Source organism: Heptranchias perlo, chromosome X, assembly GCF_035084215.1.
Source record: "Heptranchias perlo isolate sHepPer1 chromosome X, sHepPer1.hap1, whole genome shotgun sequence".
Lineage (NCBI taxonomy): Eukaryota > Metazoa > Chordata > Chondrichthyes > Hexanchiformes > Hexanchidae > Heptranchias > Heptranchias perlo.
In genome coordinates this window covers 13,089,324-13,104,716 of record NC_090370.1, presented here as the reverse complement: position 1 = coordinate 13,104,716, position 15,393 = coordinate 13,089,324, and the positions used below count along the sequence as shown (strand labels likewise).

General features: G+C 41.3%; 1 protein-coding gene across 2 annotated transcripts in view; it reads right to left on the bottom strand.

The window, feature by feature from the left end:
* Window positions 1-11,533: 11,533 nt before the first annotated feature.
* The window catches only part of tfcp2 (transcription factor CP2), a 178,255-nt gene continuing 174,395 nt past the window's right edge, over window positions 11,534-15,393 (bottom strand). For both annotated transcript variants that reach the window (XM_067976743.1, XM_067976744.1), the window contains one exon: window positions 11,534-15,084. In XM_067976743.1, coding sequence (XP_067832844.1) covers window positions 15,047-15,084 — 38 coding nt within the window. In that variant the 3' untranslated portion in view covers window positions 11,534-15,046. The remainder of the gene's footprint in view (window positions 15,085-15,393) is intronic.

Genomic DNA, 15,393 nt, shown 5'->3' with positions numbered 1-15,393 from the left:
AGAGTACAAGGGGGCAGAAGTTATGCTGCAGCTATACAAAACCCTGGTTAGACCGCACCTGGAGTACTGTGAACAGTTCTGGGCACCGCACCTTCGGAAGGTCATATTGGCCTTGGAGGGAATGCAGCGTAGGTTTACTAGAATGATACCCGGACTTCAAGGGTTAAGTTACGAGGAGAGATTACACAAATTGGGGTTGTATTCTCAAGAGTTTCGAAGGTTAAGGGGTGATCTGATCGAAGTTTATAAGATATTAAGGGGAACGGATAGGGTGGATAGAGAGAAACTATTTCCGCTGGTTGGGGATTCTAGGAGTAGGGGGCACAGTCTAAAAATTAGAGCCAGACCTTTCAGGAGTGAGATTAGAAAACATTTCTACACACAAAGGGTGGTAGAAGTTTGGAACTCTCTTCTGCAAACGGCAATTGATACTAGCTCAATTGCTAAATTTAAATCTGAGAGATAGCTTTTTGGCAACCAAAGGTATTAAGGGATATGGGCCAAAGGCAGGTATATGGAGTTAGATCACAGATCAGCCATGATCTTATCAAATGGCAGAGCAGGCACGAGGGGCTGAATGGCCTACTCCTGTTCCTATGTTACTATGAAAAGGCCATAAAAAACAAATTGACTTTGGTTTTTATACATAGAGCAACGAATATAAAAGCAAGAAATGATGTTGAATTTGTACAAGACATTGGTTAAGCCAAAGATGGAGTACTGGGTGCAGTTCTAGACACCCCATTATAGGGAGACTGTTACAGCCATGGAAGGGTCCAGTGAAAATTCACTAGAATGATACTAGGAATGAGAGGTTATAGTTTTCAGGTGTTTGGATGGTCTACATTTAGAATAACAGAAACCCGGGAGTGAGTTACAGGCTGGAATCTAATCAAGGTATTCGGGGGGGGGGGGGGGTTTATATACAGAATAACAGATACCCAGGGGTGAGTTACTGGCTGGAATCTAATTGAGGGGTACGGGGGGTTTATATATAGAATAACAGATACCCGGGCGTGAGTTACAGACTGGAATCTAATCGAGGTGTTCGGGGGGTTTATATACAGAATAACAGATACCCGGGAGTGAGTTACAGGGGGGAATCTAATCGAGGGGGTCGGGGGGTTTATATATAGAATAACAGATACCCGGGAGTGAGTTACAGACTGGAATCTAATCGAGGGGTTGGGGGGGTTTATATATAGAATAACAGATACCCGGGAGTGAGTTACTGGCTGGAATCTAATCGAGGGGTTCGGGGGGTTTATATATAGAATAACATACCCGGGAGTGAGTTACAGGCTGGAATCTAATCGAGGGGTTCGGGGGTTTATATATAGAATAACAGATACCCGGGAGTGAGTTACAGACTGGAATCTCATCGAGAGGTTCAGGGGGTTTATATATAGAATAACAGATACCCGGGAGTGAGTTACAGACTGGAATCTAATCGAGGGGTTCGGGGGTTTATATATAGAATAACAGATACCCGGGAGTGAGTTACAGACTGGAATCTAATAGAGGGGTTCGGGGGGTTTATATATAGAATAACAGGTACCCGGGAGTGAGTTACAGACTGGAATCTAATAGAGGGGTTCGGGGGGTTTATATATAGAATAACAGATACCCGGGAGTGAGTTACAGGCTGGAATCTAATCGAGGGGTTCGGGGGTTTATATATAGAATAACAGATACCCGGGAGTGAGTTACAGACTGGAATCTAATCGAGGGGTTCAGGGGGTTTATATATAGAATAACAGATACCCGGGAGTGAGTTACAGACTGGAATCTAATCGAGGGGTTCGTGGGGGTTTATATATAGAATAACAGGTACCCGGGAGTGAGTGACAGACTGGAATCTAATAGAGGGGTTCGGGGGGTTTATATATAGAATAACAGATACCCGGGAGTGAGTTACAGGCTGGAATCTAATCGAGGGGTTCGGGGGTTTATATATAGAATAACAGATACCCGGGAGTGAGTTACAGACTGGAATCTAATCGAGGGGTTCGGGGGGTTTATATATAGAATAACAGATACCCGTGAGTGAGATACAGGCTGGAATCTAATCGAGGGGTTCGGGGGGTTTATATATAGAATAACAGATACCCGGGAGTGAGTTACAGACTGGAATCTAATCGAGGGGTTCGGGGGGTTTATATATAGAATAACAGATACCCGTGAGTGAGTTACAGGCTGGAATCTCATCGAGGGGTTCGGGGGGGTTTATATATAAAATAACAGATACCCGGGAGTGAGTTACAGGGGGGAATCAATCCTAAGAGATTCTCTCACTGTTCTTTACAGCTGGATGGCACAGCACACAGGCTGTAGTGAGATCCATGTTACAGAAGCAGAGCTTGGGCATGTATTAAATAGGGAAAAATTACTGTGTTAAGTCCTTAAGTATATATGACTTTAAATAGTCAGAGTAAAGTGAATTAAAAATTGGCTTTACTTACCTACAGCTGAGACAAGGGTTTTTTGGCTCTCTCTTGGCCTAGAGGGAAACTCTCATTTCAGCCCGAATCAATGACAGTCACCTGCTGTCGCTTTCATTTGATGATGGTGCCTATAGTCAAAAGTTAATTGTGTCAAAAGATCACTTGATGTCTGCACCAGATCCTTTTGAGAAATTTAAGTTTTCAAGCTTGTAGACTGGGGAAACTGATAAAATTAATCTCTAGTGATGAAGAGATGACTGTTCACCCCGTATCTGCATAAGCGTTAGATATGGTTCAATATTTTAATTGCCTGACTACAGAGAAAAATCAGTTTGATCTTCAAACGACCTTGCTTCAACTTCAAAGAAAAGACAGACTTCCGCAACAGCATTGGGGTCCTTAGTTCCTTGCTTCACAATGCCTATTCCACAAGGTGGATTAGACAGGCTATTTGTTGTCATCACCCATGTAAAGTTTCATCAAAGACAGTTGATAATTACTGAAAAGAACTGCTAAAACTTCAGACTTTAATTGTTTTGGAACAGTTTATATATCTTAAAAATCAAATATTGCACTGCTAGTCTTTTGCTGTTTTTTATTTTTGCTTCTGCGTAATTATCTGGCCTGTAAATAAATCTGACTACAATTTTAGCCGAAATGTTAGAATCTGATTGTGTGATATTTACCGTCTTTAGGAGTGGACAGAGAAACGTGATGGGCAGTCCACTTGGTCACCAGTGTAAAACTCTATGATGAAAATGTTATTGTTAGTTTTAGGCACGACATCCTGTTCATGGCTCATAGAAAAGTGCAAATTTCAGTTCACAGGAAACCCAGTCTGCAAATGGGAACTTCCTATTTGCTGTGAACATTGGTCGGGAGAGATCACAAATTTATAATCCATATTACGATACTGTTGTCAATTACTACATACAAAAAAACACTGAAGAGATTGAGTTACAATTGTACAGTAGTACAGTTGAATGATAATATTATAAAATTAGTATTTAAAATAAATTATAGAGATATAATGAACATCTATAATAATATTGAAATCTTACATTTGCAAGCAACTTCAGGACAGCTTTTTCTATTTTAAATGAAACATTTATAATGGAACCTGCCTGTGTAAACTTGTCACACTGTAATTACACCCTCCCAAAAATGGAGGTGCTGCAGTATCAGCATTCTCCATTATTAATCTGGATATAGAAATTTTTATTGGAAATATAAAAATGGGGACTGAATTACATCTGTGCGGCCTGGTCCAATTGTCCCCCGTCCTCTAGCCCTGCTTCACCAGTAGACTACACTTGGTCTTGGCTCCCTGACTGCAATGCCACCGAAGATCTACCAGTACTGTAGAAATATATAAGGGCCAATATTCAGAATTACATAGAATTTACAGCACAGAAACAGGCCATTTGGCTCAACTGGTCTATGCCGGTGTTTATGCTCCACACGAGCATCCTCCCATCTTACTTCATCTCACCCTATCAGCATATCCTTCTATTCCTTTCTCCCTCATGTGTTTATCTAGCTTCCCCTTAAATGCATCCATGCTATTCGCCTCAACTACTCCTTGTGGCAGTGAGTTCCACATTCTCACCATTCTCTGGGTAAAGAAGTTTCTCCTGAATTCCCTATTGGATTTATTAGTGACTATTTTATATTTATGACCTCTAGTTTTGGACTCCCCCACAAGTGGAAACATTTTCTCTACATCTACCCTATCAAACCCTTTCATTATCTTAAAGACCTCCATCAGGTCACCCCTCAGTGTTCTCTTTTCTAGAGGAAAGAGCCCCGGCCTGTTCAATCTTTCCTGATAAGTAAAACCTCTTAATTCTGGTATCATCCTTGTGACGTGCGATACCAGTGGACAAGGCTTCGCACCAGTAGCATGCATTTGTAAAATCGGGCCTAAAATGTCTTACTAACGTTTATGGTGAATAAAATATCAAAGATTATTAAAATTAATATTTCATTAACAATATTCATAATTGAATTTAAATTGCAGGAATATATAACACAAATAAAGAGGCAACAATAAAATATGTTTGAAAAAAGGCACTCTTACCTGTGAGTCAGAGGTCGTGGGTTCAATATCCACTCCAGAGACTTCAGCACATAATCCAGGCTGACAGTCCCAGTGCAGCACTGAGGGAGTGCAGCACTGTCGGAGGTACCTTCTTTCGGATGAGACGTTAAACCGAGGCCCCGTCTGCCCTCTCAGGTGGATGTAAACGATCGTAAGGGACTGCAGTCCCCACCACTTATGGCGAGCGCGTTCTTGCAAACGTGATTTGCCCGCTATACGTGATGGCCAGTATAACGTGGTAGTTAAAGGTTGCATTACACTCTCTCCCATTGTACCAACTTTTGATTTAACTGTCTTGCTACCTGTACAGTATATTGAAATCCCTTCTTTAAAAAAATTGTTGTAGGTTAAATTGTTATCGATCACCCTGATCTGTTACTTGGATTTCCGATCAGAGCTGAAACAAGAGCTGAGACTGCACAGCAGGAGCGAGCATTCAGCCGAACAAATATTGTACCAGATGAGTCCCGTCTGCCCATGCACCCGAGTGAGCGTGTGTTGGAAATACTGTACAATCAACGGCTGCTGCTACCGCCGACTCTGGCGATGAGGCAGACAGGCCATGAACCGAGATATGCGAAGAGCAAGTGCCATCGATGAAGTGAAATGAGCTGTAAATGGTCCTGACACCTTACTTGGGAATGCCCAATAAACATAAGTGACACAAAAATGTTCAGTTTCTCAGCACTGATATTCCTCACATTGCTGCTCACAAATCAGAAGAGAAATGAAATATAGTGGGTAGACTACTTCAAGATTAGTGAGTAAGCACAGCTCTTTCTGTCCGAAATAAACGAAGCACTTAAGACGCTATAACCGGCAACTTTGAAATTGACATTAATGCAAATGCCTAATGGTTATCGCTTTTTGGCCGAATAAGCGACTGACGGTTTTAAACGTGGACGTTAAGTGTGGGGTCTGTATTCGAAGAGCAGCGGCGTTCTCCTGGTGTTCTGGCCAATATTTATCCCTTAACCAACATCACTAAAACAGATACTCTCACTGTTGTTTGTGGGACCTTGCTGTGCGCAAATTGGCTGCCACGTTTCCTACATTACAACAGTGACTACACCTCAAAAATATTTCATAGGCCGTAAAGTGCTTTGGGACGTCCTGATGTCGTGAAAGACGCTATAGAAATGCAAGTTCTTTCTTCTTCTATAGACATTCCAGGCATTCAATTCATGGTTCAATACAGAGTCTATGTGACACTTGTAGGTACATGCACTAAGGGATATATATAGTTACACAGTTTTATATATTAGAATGGGAGTACTCAGTGATGGGACTGTGAGTTTCATTGGATTGAGACAGCAGCAGGTGTCTGTAGGGTGCTGGGGGTTGTCTAGGGCAGGGGGGCAGATATAGTTGGAAGTTCATTCAGCTCTCTTAGATCTAGCTGATGTAGTTCAGCTAGTGGGCCAATGTATGTGTGAGGTTCTCAAGGTGGCTGGTGAGGTGTAAGATCCCCTAGGTACAAACTTATCTTTGTTGTAATTTTCAGTTACTCTACATCAGTTTGCACAAATCAAGAGGTAAGTTTTTTTTTCAATTTTTTATTGTACACCTCCCTCTGAAGGCAGCGAGGCTTTCTGGTTGCTACTGTTGAGCAGCAGCAAGGAGAGTGGATTGTGCGTGGTCTGTGGAAGGATTGAGGCTTGATGGTCTGAAGGCCTTTTCTAATTTCGTGCTTTCTCACGTTCCATTAAAAAAAAGCAAGTTTAAGTGATTCGGATCATTTCCAAGCTAATCTGCAATGTTTCACCCATAAATAATGAAAACAATATCTTCCAATGAAAGAACAATTTTACAGCTGATCACATTGTCCCCAACAGTTGTTAGAATGAGTCTCCAACACAACCACTGAATCATTGAACAGGAAAGTTGTATCAACACTATTGATGTCACTGCAGTTGGGCTTGTTCCAATATACCCAATCATTATCAATTCAGTATTACCACAGTCATTGATAGCTGCATTACAAGTGACTAAGAGGATCTTTTTTCTATAAGAGGATTTTGTTTATATAAAGACAAAACAATATTTTTCCCAGTTAAGGAAGTAATAATTTCTCAAATTACCATCAAACCCAGTTATCCACCACCCCCCTCCCCACCCTGAGCGACAGTATCAGGTAATTCTGAATGCCAAAGAATGAGCTCTCAAGTTACACATTTCTTCAGGCCATGTTCTGAGTTTCCCTGTAAATTTATACTATAATAGTGTAGGCTGCATTCAGGCCATTGACAAGGAATGAACCAGATCACACTGCAGAACTTAAAATATAAAAACAGTGACAATCAGTTCAAACCTACAGCCTCACTGCTACCCTTGGTTAATTATATGCTAGGGTAGCGACTGTGACATTAAGTTCTATATACAAAAACTTAGGAAGGAATTTTGCAGTAGCTGTGGAGGAGAACAAAACTAAGGGTCATAAATATAAGATAGTCACTAGTAAATCCAATAGGGAATTCAGGAGAAACTTCTTTACTCAGAGAGTGGTTAGAATGTGGAACTCGCTACCACATGGAGTAGTTGAGGCGAATAGAATAGATGGATTTAAGGGGAAGCTGGATAAACACATGAGGGAGAAAGGAATAGAAGGTTATGCTGATAGGGTGAGATGAAGTAAGATGGGAGGATGCTCGTGTGGAGCATAAACACCGGCATAGACCAGTTGAGCCAAATGGCCTGTTTCTGTGCTGTACATTCTATGTAATATCTAGTCAGGTACAAACACAACTATACTTTAGGAAGTCCTTAACGGGTGGCTTGGATTATCAAAATTCAGAATTATAAGTAGAGGGTTTTCTCTATTCTTAAAATGACATGCATCATCCGCACACCAAGATCCCACCAAACCATTCCCACACACCGTCATCTATTTTTCTTTTTCATATCCACACACCATAGAAGCATACCAAAGTAGTGTAATTCAGAGCAGGAGAGGCCCCTTCAGAGGAGCCAGAACAGATATGCAAAGGACATTATCACTCGCAGCAGTCAAGTTACACAGCTGGCTGCCAGAACAGATATGCAAAGGACATTATCACTCGCAGCAGTCAAGTTACACAGCGGCTTCAATTTAGAAAAATGTGCCAAGGCGCTTCACAGAGTTGGGAGGAGAAAGAAAACAGATACTGAGCCAAAGGACGAAATATTAGGAGGGGTGACCAAAGGCTTGATCAAAGAGTTGGGTTTTAAGGAGGGTCTTAAAAGGAGGGGTAGAGAGGCGGAGTGTTTTCGGGAGGGAATTCCTGAGTGTGGGGCCTAAGTGGCCGTGAGATGAAGGGATCCAGAAGAGGCCAGAGTCAGAACAATGGAGAGTTTTGCAGGCGGGGGGTTGTAGGGCTGGAGGGCATTAGAGATAGGAAGGGGGTGAGGCCATGAGTGGATTTAGACATGAGGATAAGAATTTTAAATTTGATAAGAACATAAGAAATAGGAGCAGGAGTAGGCCATTCAAGAAGATCATGGCTGATCTTCTACCTCAGTGCCATTTTCCTGCACCATCCCCATATCCCTTGATGCCTTTAATATCTAGAAATCTATCAATCTCTGTTGTGAATGTACTCAATGACTGAGCCTCCACAGCCCTCTGGGGTAGAGAACTTCAAAGATTCACCACCCTCTGAGTGAAGAAATTTCTCCTTATCTCAGTCCTAAATGGCTGACCCCTTATCCTGAGACTGTGACCCCTGGTTCTAGACTCCCCAGCCAGGGGAAACATCCTCCCTGCTTCTACCCTGTAAGAATTTTGTATGTTTCAATGAGATCACCTCTCATTCTTCTAAACTCTAGAGAATACAGGCCTATTCTACTCAATCTCTCCTCATATGACAATCCCGCCATCCCAGGAATCAGTCTGGTGAACCTTCGTTGCACTCCCTCTATGGCAAGTATATTCTTTCTTAGGAAAGGAGACCAAAATTGTACACAATACTCCAGGTGCAGTCTCAGCAAGGCCCTATATAATTGCAGTAAGACATCTTTACTCCTGTACTCAAATCTTTTTGTAATAAAGGCCAACATACCATTTGCCTACTGAATTGCTTGCTGCAGCTGCATATTAGCTGTCTGTGACTCATGTACAAGGGCACCCAGGTCCCTTTGAACATCAACATTTCCCAATCTCTCACCATTTAAAAAATACTCTGCATTTCTGTTTTTCCTACCAATGGTGGATAACTTCACATTTTTCCACATTATACTGCATCTGCCATGTTCGTGCCCACTCACTTAGCCTGTCTGTATCCCCTTGAAGCCTCTTTGCATCCTCCTCAGAGCTCACATTCCTATCTAGTTTTGTGTCATCAGCAAATTTGGAAATATTACATTTGGTCCCCTCATCCAAATCATTGATATAGATTGTGAATAGCTGGGGCCCAAGCACTGATCCCTGCGGTACCCCACTAGTCACAATCTGCCAACCTGAAAAAGACCCGTTTATTCCTACTCTCTGTTTTCTGTCTGTTAATTATTCTCAATCCATGCCAGTATATTACCCCCAATTCCATGTGCTCTAACTTTGTTCACCAACCTCCTGTGTGGGACCTTGTTGAAAGCCTTCTGAAAATCCAAATACACCACATCCACTGGTTCCCCCTTATCTATTCTACTAGTTACATCCTCAAAGAACTCCGATAGGTTTGTCAAACATGAATCTTTCATAAATCCATTCTGACTCTGCCAAATCCTATTATTATTTTCTAAATGTCCTGTTATCACATCCTTTATAATAGATTCTAGCATTTTCCCTACTACTGTTGTCAGGCTCACAGGTCTGTAGTTCCCTGTTTTCTCTCCCTCCTTTCTTAAACAGTGGGGTTACATTTGCTACTCTCCAATCTGCAGGAACTAGTTCAGAATCTATAGAATTTTGGAAGATGACAACCAATGTGTCGGAGGACCATGAGCCAATGTGGGTCAGTGGGGACAGGAGTGATGGGCGAGTGGGAATTAGTGGGGCATAGGAGACGGGCAACAGAGTTTTGGATGAGAGGCTACCAGCGTTGGAATAGTTGAGTTTGGAGGTGTGGCGCTTTTAACATAATGAAGTGTTCTAAGGCATTTCACATAGGAGAGAGATGGACTGAGCAGGAGAGAATTTAGAACAGTTGGCCGAAGGTACAATCTAAATAGCGGGTTTTTAAAGGCATGAGGAAAGTAGCAAGGTGAAGAGATTTGGGAAGGTTTAGAGGGTAGAAAATACTAACAACTGTAACCGAATTAAGAACCGCCCAGGAGGCAGTATGGAATACATGAACTTTTACCTTGCCCCTGGGCTTCTTTCCTGTAAGATTTTCTGCCATGCAAAATGCACTTAACTATTCATTTAGCTATCTGCTGTTTGGTCATTGTGAGGATAGACAGAGGCTGCAGTCCTTGACTATGCGCCAGGAATGAGCCCGCCAGACGCAGGAGTCAAACACTTACAAGTTTATTAAGGGTTAAATGAACATACTCACAAACACCCCGAAACACACAGCGATGCTTTACTTACCCCACGATGTTACCAGTTGTGGAGATACTGACGTGGCTAGTAGGAAACCTTGTTTTATTTTTTTTTTAAATCAGCTTGCAGAGAAGCACAACAGATTTTATTTTTGTACGTTATGCACATTATTTTTGGTGAGCTTGGGGTGTGATGTGCACAGAAATCCAGCACTGTGTTCAACCAAAACTACTGTTGGCCACCCAAGCCTGAATTCCACTCAGAAGTTGGAGCAGGGAATTTGGGGGTGGGGAGGAAAGACGAGGGGAGAAGGGGAAGAAACTCAAGGTAGGCCATGCGCTAGTGTATACTGGCTTGGGAAGGACACTAGCTTAGCACAGACTGCTGCAAATGCATCTTCTAAGAAGTGATTTATGGCCATCTGCAAAGATAAGGGTGCGCCTACTGAATAGTGCGCTATTAATTCACCCACTGAAATCGCTCCCACCACCAGTGACAGACACCAGTAACTACCAGTACTTCGCAGTAGTGAATTTCTCTATCTAAAATACACTAGGTTTGGAAGGACGAGATCGACATTCGTACTGCTGGGTGTTTTTCTGCGAGAAATACAAGCCTCAAATGCTTCAGTCGGGCCCCTCCAATTGTCAAATCCATTATCTCCGTTTTACACATTAATGGAGACCTTTCCTGTAAAAAAAAGGCTTCAGTTGTCCATCTGTAAAAGCAGGTGGCTGGGGCAAATGTCAGGCAGCATTGTGATGTTCCAATAAACATCATATGCATCGATGGTACCCATCAATTGTGAATGGATTGTTGCACTTTGCACAGTATTTAAAGCTTCTCTGACAAAAGTTTGTGTTGTCATACCATCTCAACTGTAGAAGCAGTTTGTTTTGATGCAGGCAGTATATTTCCATGGGTTAGTAGCAGCCAACATACCAAGTGACAATCTCAGCTGAGTATGCTTTGAGCTGGGTACTAGATTCTGATTTTGTGCCTCAGCCTTCTTGTTTGGTTTTGTATTGTTTTGATGGGTCACTACATGACCTCCAATGAGCATTGCTAACAGCTACAACTGTAAGTCTCAAATGCATTTTTTTTTGTTTTATTGGTGTGCTTGTCCCTGTAAAAAGGACAGCACCGACATGTTTACATTCACTTGAAAGGCCCATTCTGTGACTGATGTGAAGTTCTTTGAATGCTTTGTTTAGGTTCCCTGCCCATGCACTGCTGAGGTGTAGAACAACGTACCCAGAGCAACATTACTTATAACTTCTGAGGCAAGTGCCAATTTGTGGACTCTCACTGTAGCATTAGAAATTGAGTCAGGATTCCTCTAAACTCATTCTGCACCCAATTTTCTACAATTCAAGTAGAGAGTTGTATCCAAATAGTGTGGGGCCTGGATTCAACCTCACGTCCTCCAGGTTGAAGAATATTTTAATACATTCTGCCACCCACCCAGTTTTCACTCCTTCCTCTTCTGTTTTTAAAACCGTTTCAAAAGTTTTTTTTAAGAAGCCAATAAAAAGGATACTCTTGAATTTTATTATCATATTTCCACAGGGCACAGATTACAAACAGCTTTACAACAGGCCCAGATTATAAGGCTCTTGAATTATGATACAAATCAAACATCTTTAAAGGAATCAAAATGTTGTCCTCATTTACTCAATTTCCATACAGAACCCCGACAATTACAAACCAGAGACAATTAGAAAATTAAAATCACCATTTACTATCATTAATTCAACATATTGTGAATTGTACATTTTGTGGATTACACATGTATAGAAAAAAGCATTACGTTACAGGTAGTGATAGGCAACATGTCACCATATCACAACATTAAGTTGTACAATGCATTAACAAGCTGGCCAGTTCATCTCTCATTTAGCATTTTTTGTTACTTTTTTGTAACCCATTTGCATAGGAAAAACATAAAAAAAATTGTCACAACATATATTTGTATTGTGACGCCATTACATGAAATGTCACATTAATAAAAGGACATTAGCCACCACCGGACTTGCTTTCTTCCTCAATGTCTCGGAAAATTCTACATGTTAAGAGTTCCAATTAAATCTACTGGCCCTTTCAGGGTCTGCAAACATGCCACTGTACAGTAGCTATGACTGATAAATGCATTGTTTCAAATCAATAATTCCACACTATTGCAATTGGTGTACAAGATCCTCTCAAGCACAATCCACAATACAAGCAAAAATATTGTTGAGATAGTCTGTCACACCCCACACAGCCTGAGGTAAAACTACTTTTAAAAAAAAATCTAATTTCTTCATTTTGAAGGTTTGATTGAATAGAAAGAATATACTTCCACATGGACTGTAGTGTGGAATTGAAGACAGTCCAACTCCACTGAAATAAACTGGCACCCTCATTAGCCACTCTCTCAACAGCCTACTACAATAAGTCCCTACGCTAGTTTTACTCCACAAGTGGGCATACCAGGTCGATGAACTCTCAGCTTCAGCCCAATCTTCTAGGACCCCTCAACATTTCCATTTCTGATACATTTCTTTAAATTCCTTTGAAGAGAACTAACTGGAGTGCTAATGATAATTGCCACTGGCTGGGAAGGTAATTGCCTGATCCTAAAAAGTGTATAGCCAGACATTTGTACCCAAATATTCCCCAATCACAATTGATGCTACTCCTAGTGGCAGTGTCATCAACATTTACTTCATAAAATAGCTGAAGGAGCTTATCTAGCAGTTGGGCAGCTGTGCCTCAAAAAAAAGTCAGCCACAATTTTATTGCTGAACTCAATTGAAAAGGACTCCAAAACTACCTAGAAAATTTCAATGGAAAGCAAGCTTCCCCCCCCCCCCCCCCACTGTGGACTTGCTACACACTTTGGTTTGGCTATTTTTTCCATTGAAAAGAAACAAAGAGCAGCTATGCAACATTTAGTACAGCTTAATTCAGTACTATACATAAATTTCAAGTGAGGGCATGCTCTGTAAAGACTGTAGTATCTCCCACATACTACATTTTGCCTGAACCCGGAACACGTTAATGGGAAACATTACTGTGTCATGGGTGGAGGGGGGGAAGAGAAAGAGAACGTCGAACATTATTTGGTTGGAGATGCTTCCATTGTTAATCTGCTTCTCTCCATCCACTCTTCCTTTTAACCTACTGGGGTCTCACCATCGTAGGTTTCCCCTTCTGAAAGGAGTTCCACTGACAACTCAGAGGAACCATGCTTCAAGCAACTCAAAAGTCCCATAGATAAGCACGAAGGTTAGCAAAATTCAGCACCAGTCCAATGGAGCCCTTAGTATGGACTTTATTGGAGACTAAGATTGCAAGTTTTCACAGGGTTGGGAATGCAGAATAAAAAAAAATCCCCCCTCCCCCCCACATCTGGCAGAAGTGTCTTCCGGAAGACAGTCGTAGATTTTTCCATTGTAAATGTTTCAATGGGTAGACCAGATCTGTGTATCTGACTTCAAGTTTCTACACTGTCACAACCACATTATGTTAGAGGATATAGGACAGCACGTCACTGAATTATGATAGGAACACCCAATTTAAGTACATACTGTCCAAACAAGACAAATATTTAAGTGCTCAAATTCAAACGTAAATTGATATGCAAGCTTCAAGATTGTTGGTAATATTTTATAGGACAGTAACAACATTGTTGAGAACCAGTCTGATTTTACACACCTTAGAAGTCGTTTTAACTTGCTTTACTAGCTTATTGCCATCTCATTTCTATTCAAATTTCACCTGGCAGAGTAGGGCTATCCAGGGCACAGGCATATCATTGATGACTATGAATGCTGCTTCATAATGATCAACGATAGCCACATACGAGACAGGCCAGACCTTCCCCAGAATTAATGGACATGCATAAGTTGGCTGGGGAGAGGGATGAGAGGGAGACACGAGAAAGCGAGTACAAAATATGTTGTTCCACCTAGTAGCCCAGATCTTCAAAACTCACCCACCCACAAGTTGCCAATTTTGAATGGCAGTCAGGGTTAGGATCTCAACTGGAATCCAACATCCAGCTAAAGGACTTTAAAAAAAGTTATTGCACTGCTTGAACATGAAACTTTTCTCAATCGATGTCCAAAAATCCTTTCCAAACTTTGCACACAACCAACTTAACAACTGCAATCTCATGTGTACAAGGATAAGATTTGATGAAATGATAAAATGCTGGAATAATTTACTTGGTGTGGGTATGGGTTCCATTACTGAACTATGCGAGACACCTTAATTTGTGTGAGTGTGAGATACATAGAGTCACACAAAACCTCAAGTGCAATCCTAGTGAATTAATAAGTTATGATCTTAATCAGCCATCCAGTCAAAGCAGTGTGCCCAGAGATAACAGTGGATTTCAAATCATACCAGAATTGTATAAAAGGTTTGGGCCAGATCACTAAATATGGACTGAAAGTTAGAAAATCTGACAGACTATGGGTGATCCAAAATGTGCAGTACATGACCGTACCAAGAAGCATTTAACAAGTTTTCAACTGGAGCTTGGGAGCAGACTGAACCGGACAAAATGCATTTCTGAACTATTTCCCATCCATGGCACTAAAGATGGCGCACAAAAGATAGAATATACAGAGAATGAAGACGAACCAGTAGATTTGTTAAGATCAGAGCAGATCATTTTTTCCAATCAAGAACAGCAGTGAGCACACTTTTAACACATGGTCATCAGGAGCAATTTTCTATCATAGTTGAACAGCACACATTCAATTTCTTACAGAAATACATGCTCATACTTTTTCTTCTTTTCCCCCTACCCACTCCTCCCACCCCCAAATTGCCAGTGAGGTTTCTTTAGAATTTGCTTCAACAATTGTTAGTCACTTGTGCCAGGCTGCTGAACATGTACACAATCCCATCGAGATTCCTCCTGCACTACCAAGATAGGCAGCAACAACATCCTTTTGTCTTTTTGAGGTGCTGTGAATATTTTGTTCCTAAGAGTAGGAGCCACAACTTAGGATAAAGTCATTCACTGAAGATACTATCCATGGAAATTACTCACTTGAGGATTATGTGGTAACTGTCGCTGCCCTCAGCTGTAGGAAAGAAATTAAAACAAAATTAGCTCAATCTACCCCGCTCCCAAAATGTGGATTTATAACTGCCATTTTCCCTTCAAGATGAACAAGGAACAAAATAAAGTTGCAATAGTGTTATAAAACTACTACATTTCTCAAATGAGACACTTCAGAAACCATCAGTACACATGGACATAATTCATATAGTTACAATGGTCATCAGTACTACTGGACATTTGAGGAGGAGAAGGGAAAAAACAGGAATTTCCAGGATAAGGGCTGTGGTAGTAACTGAGCTGTCTGAACGAAGAGGGCAAGTGATAGATG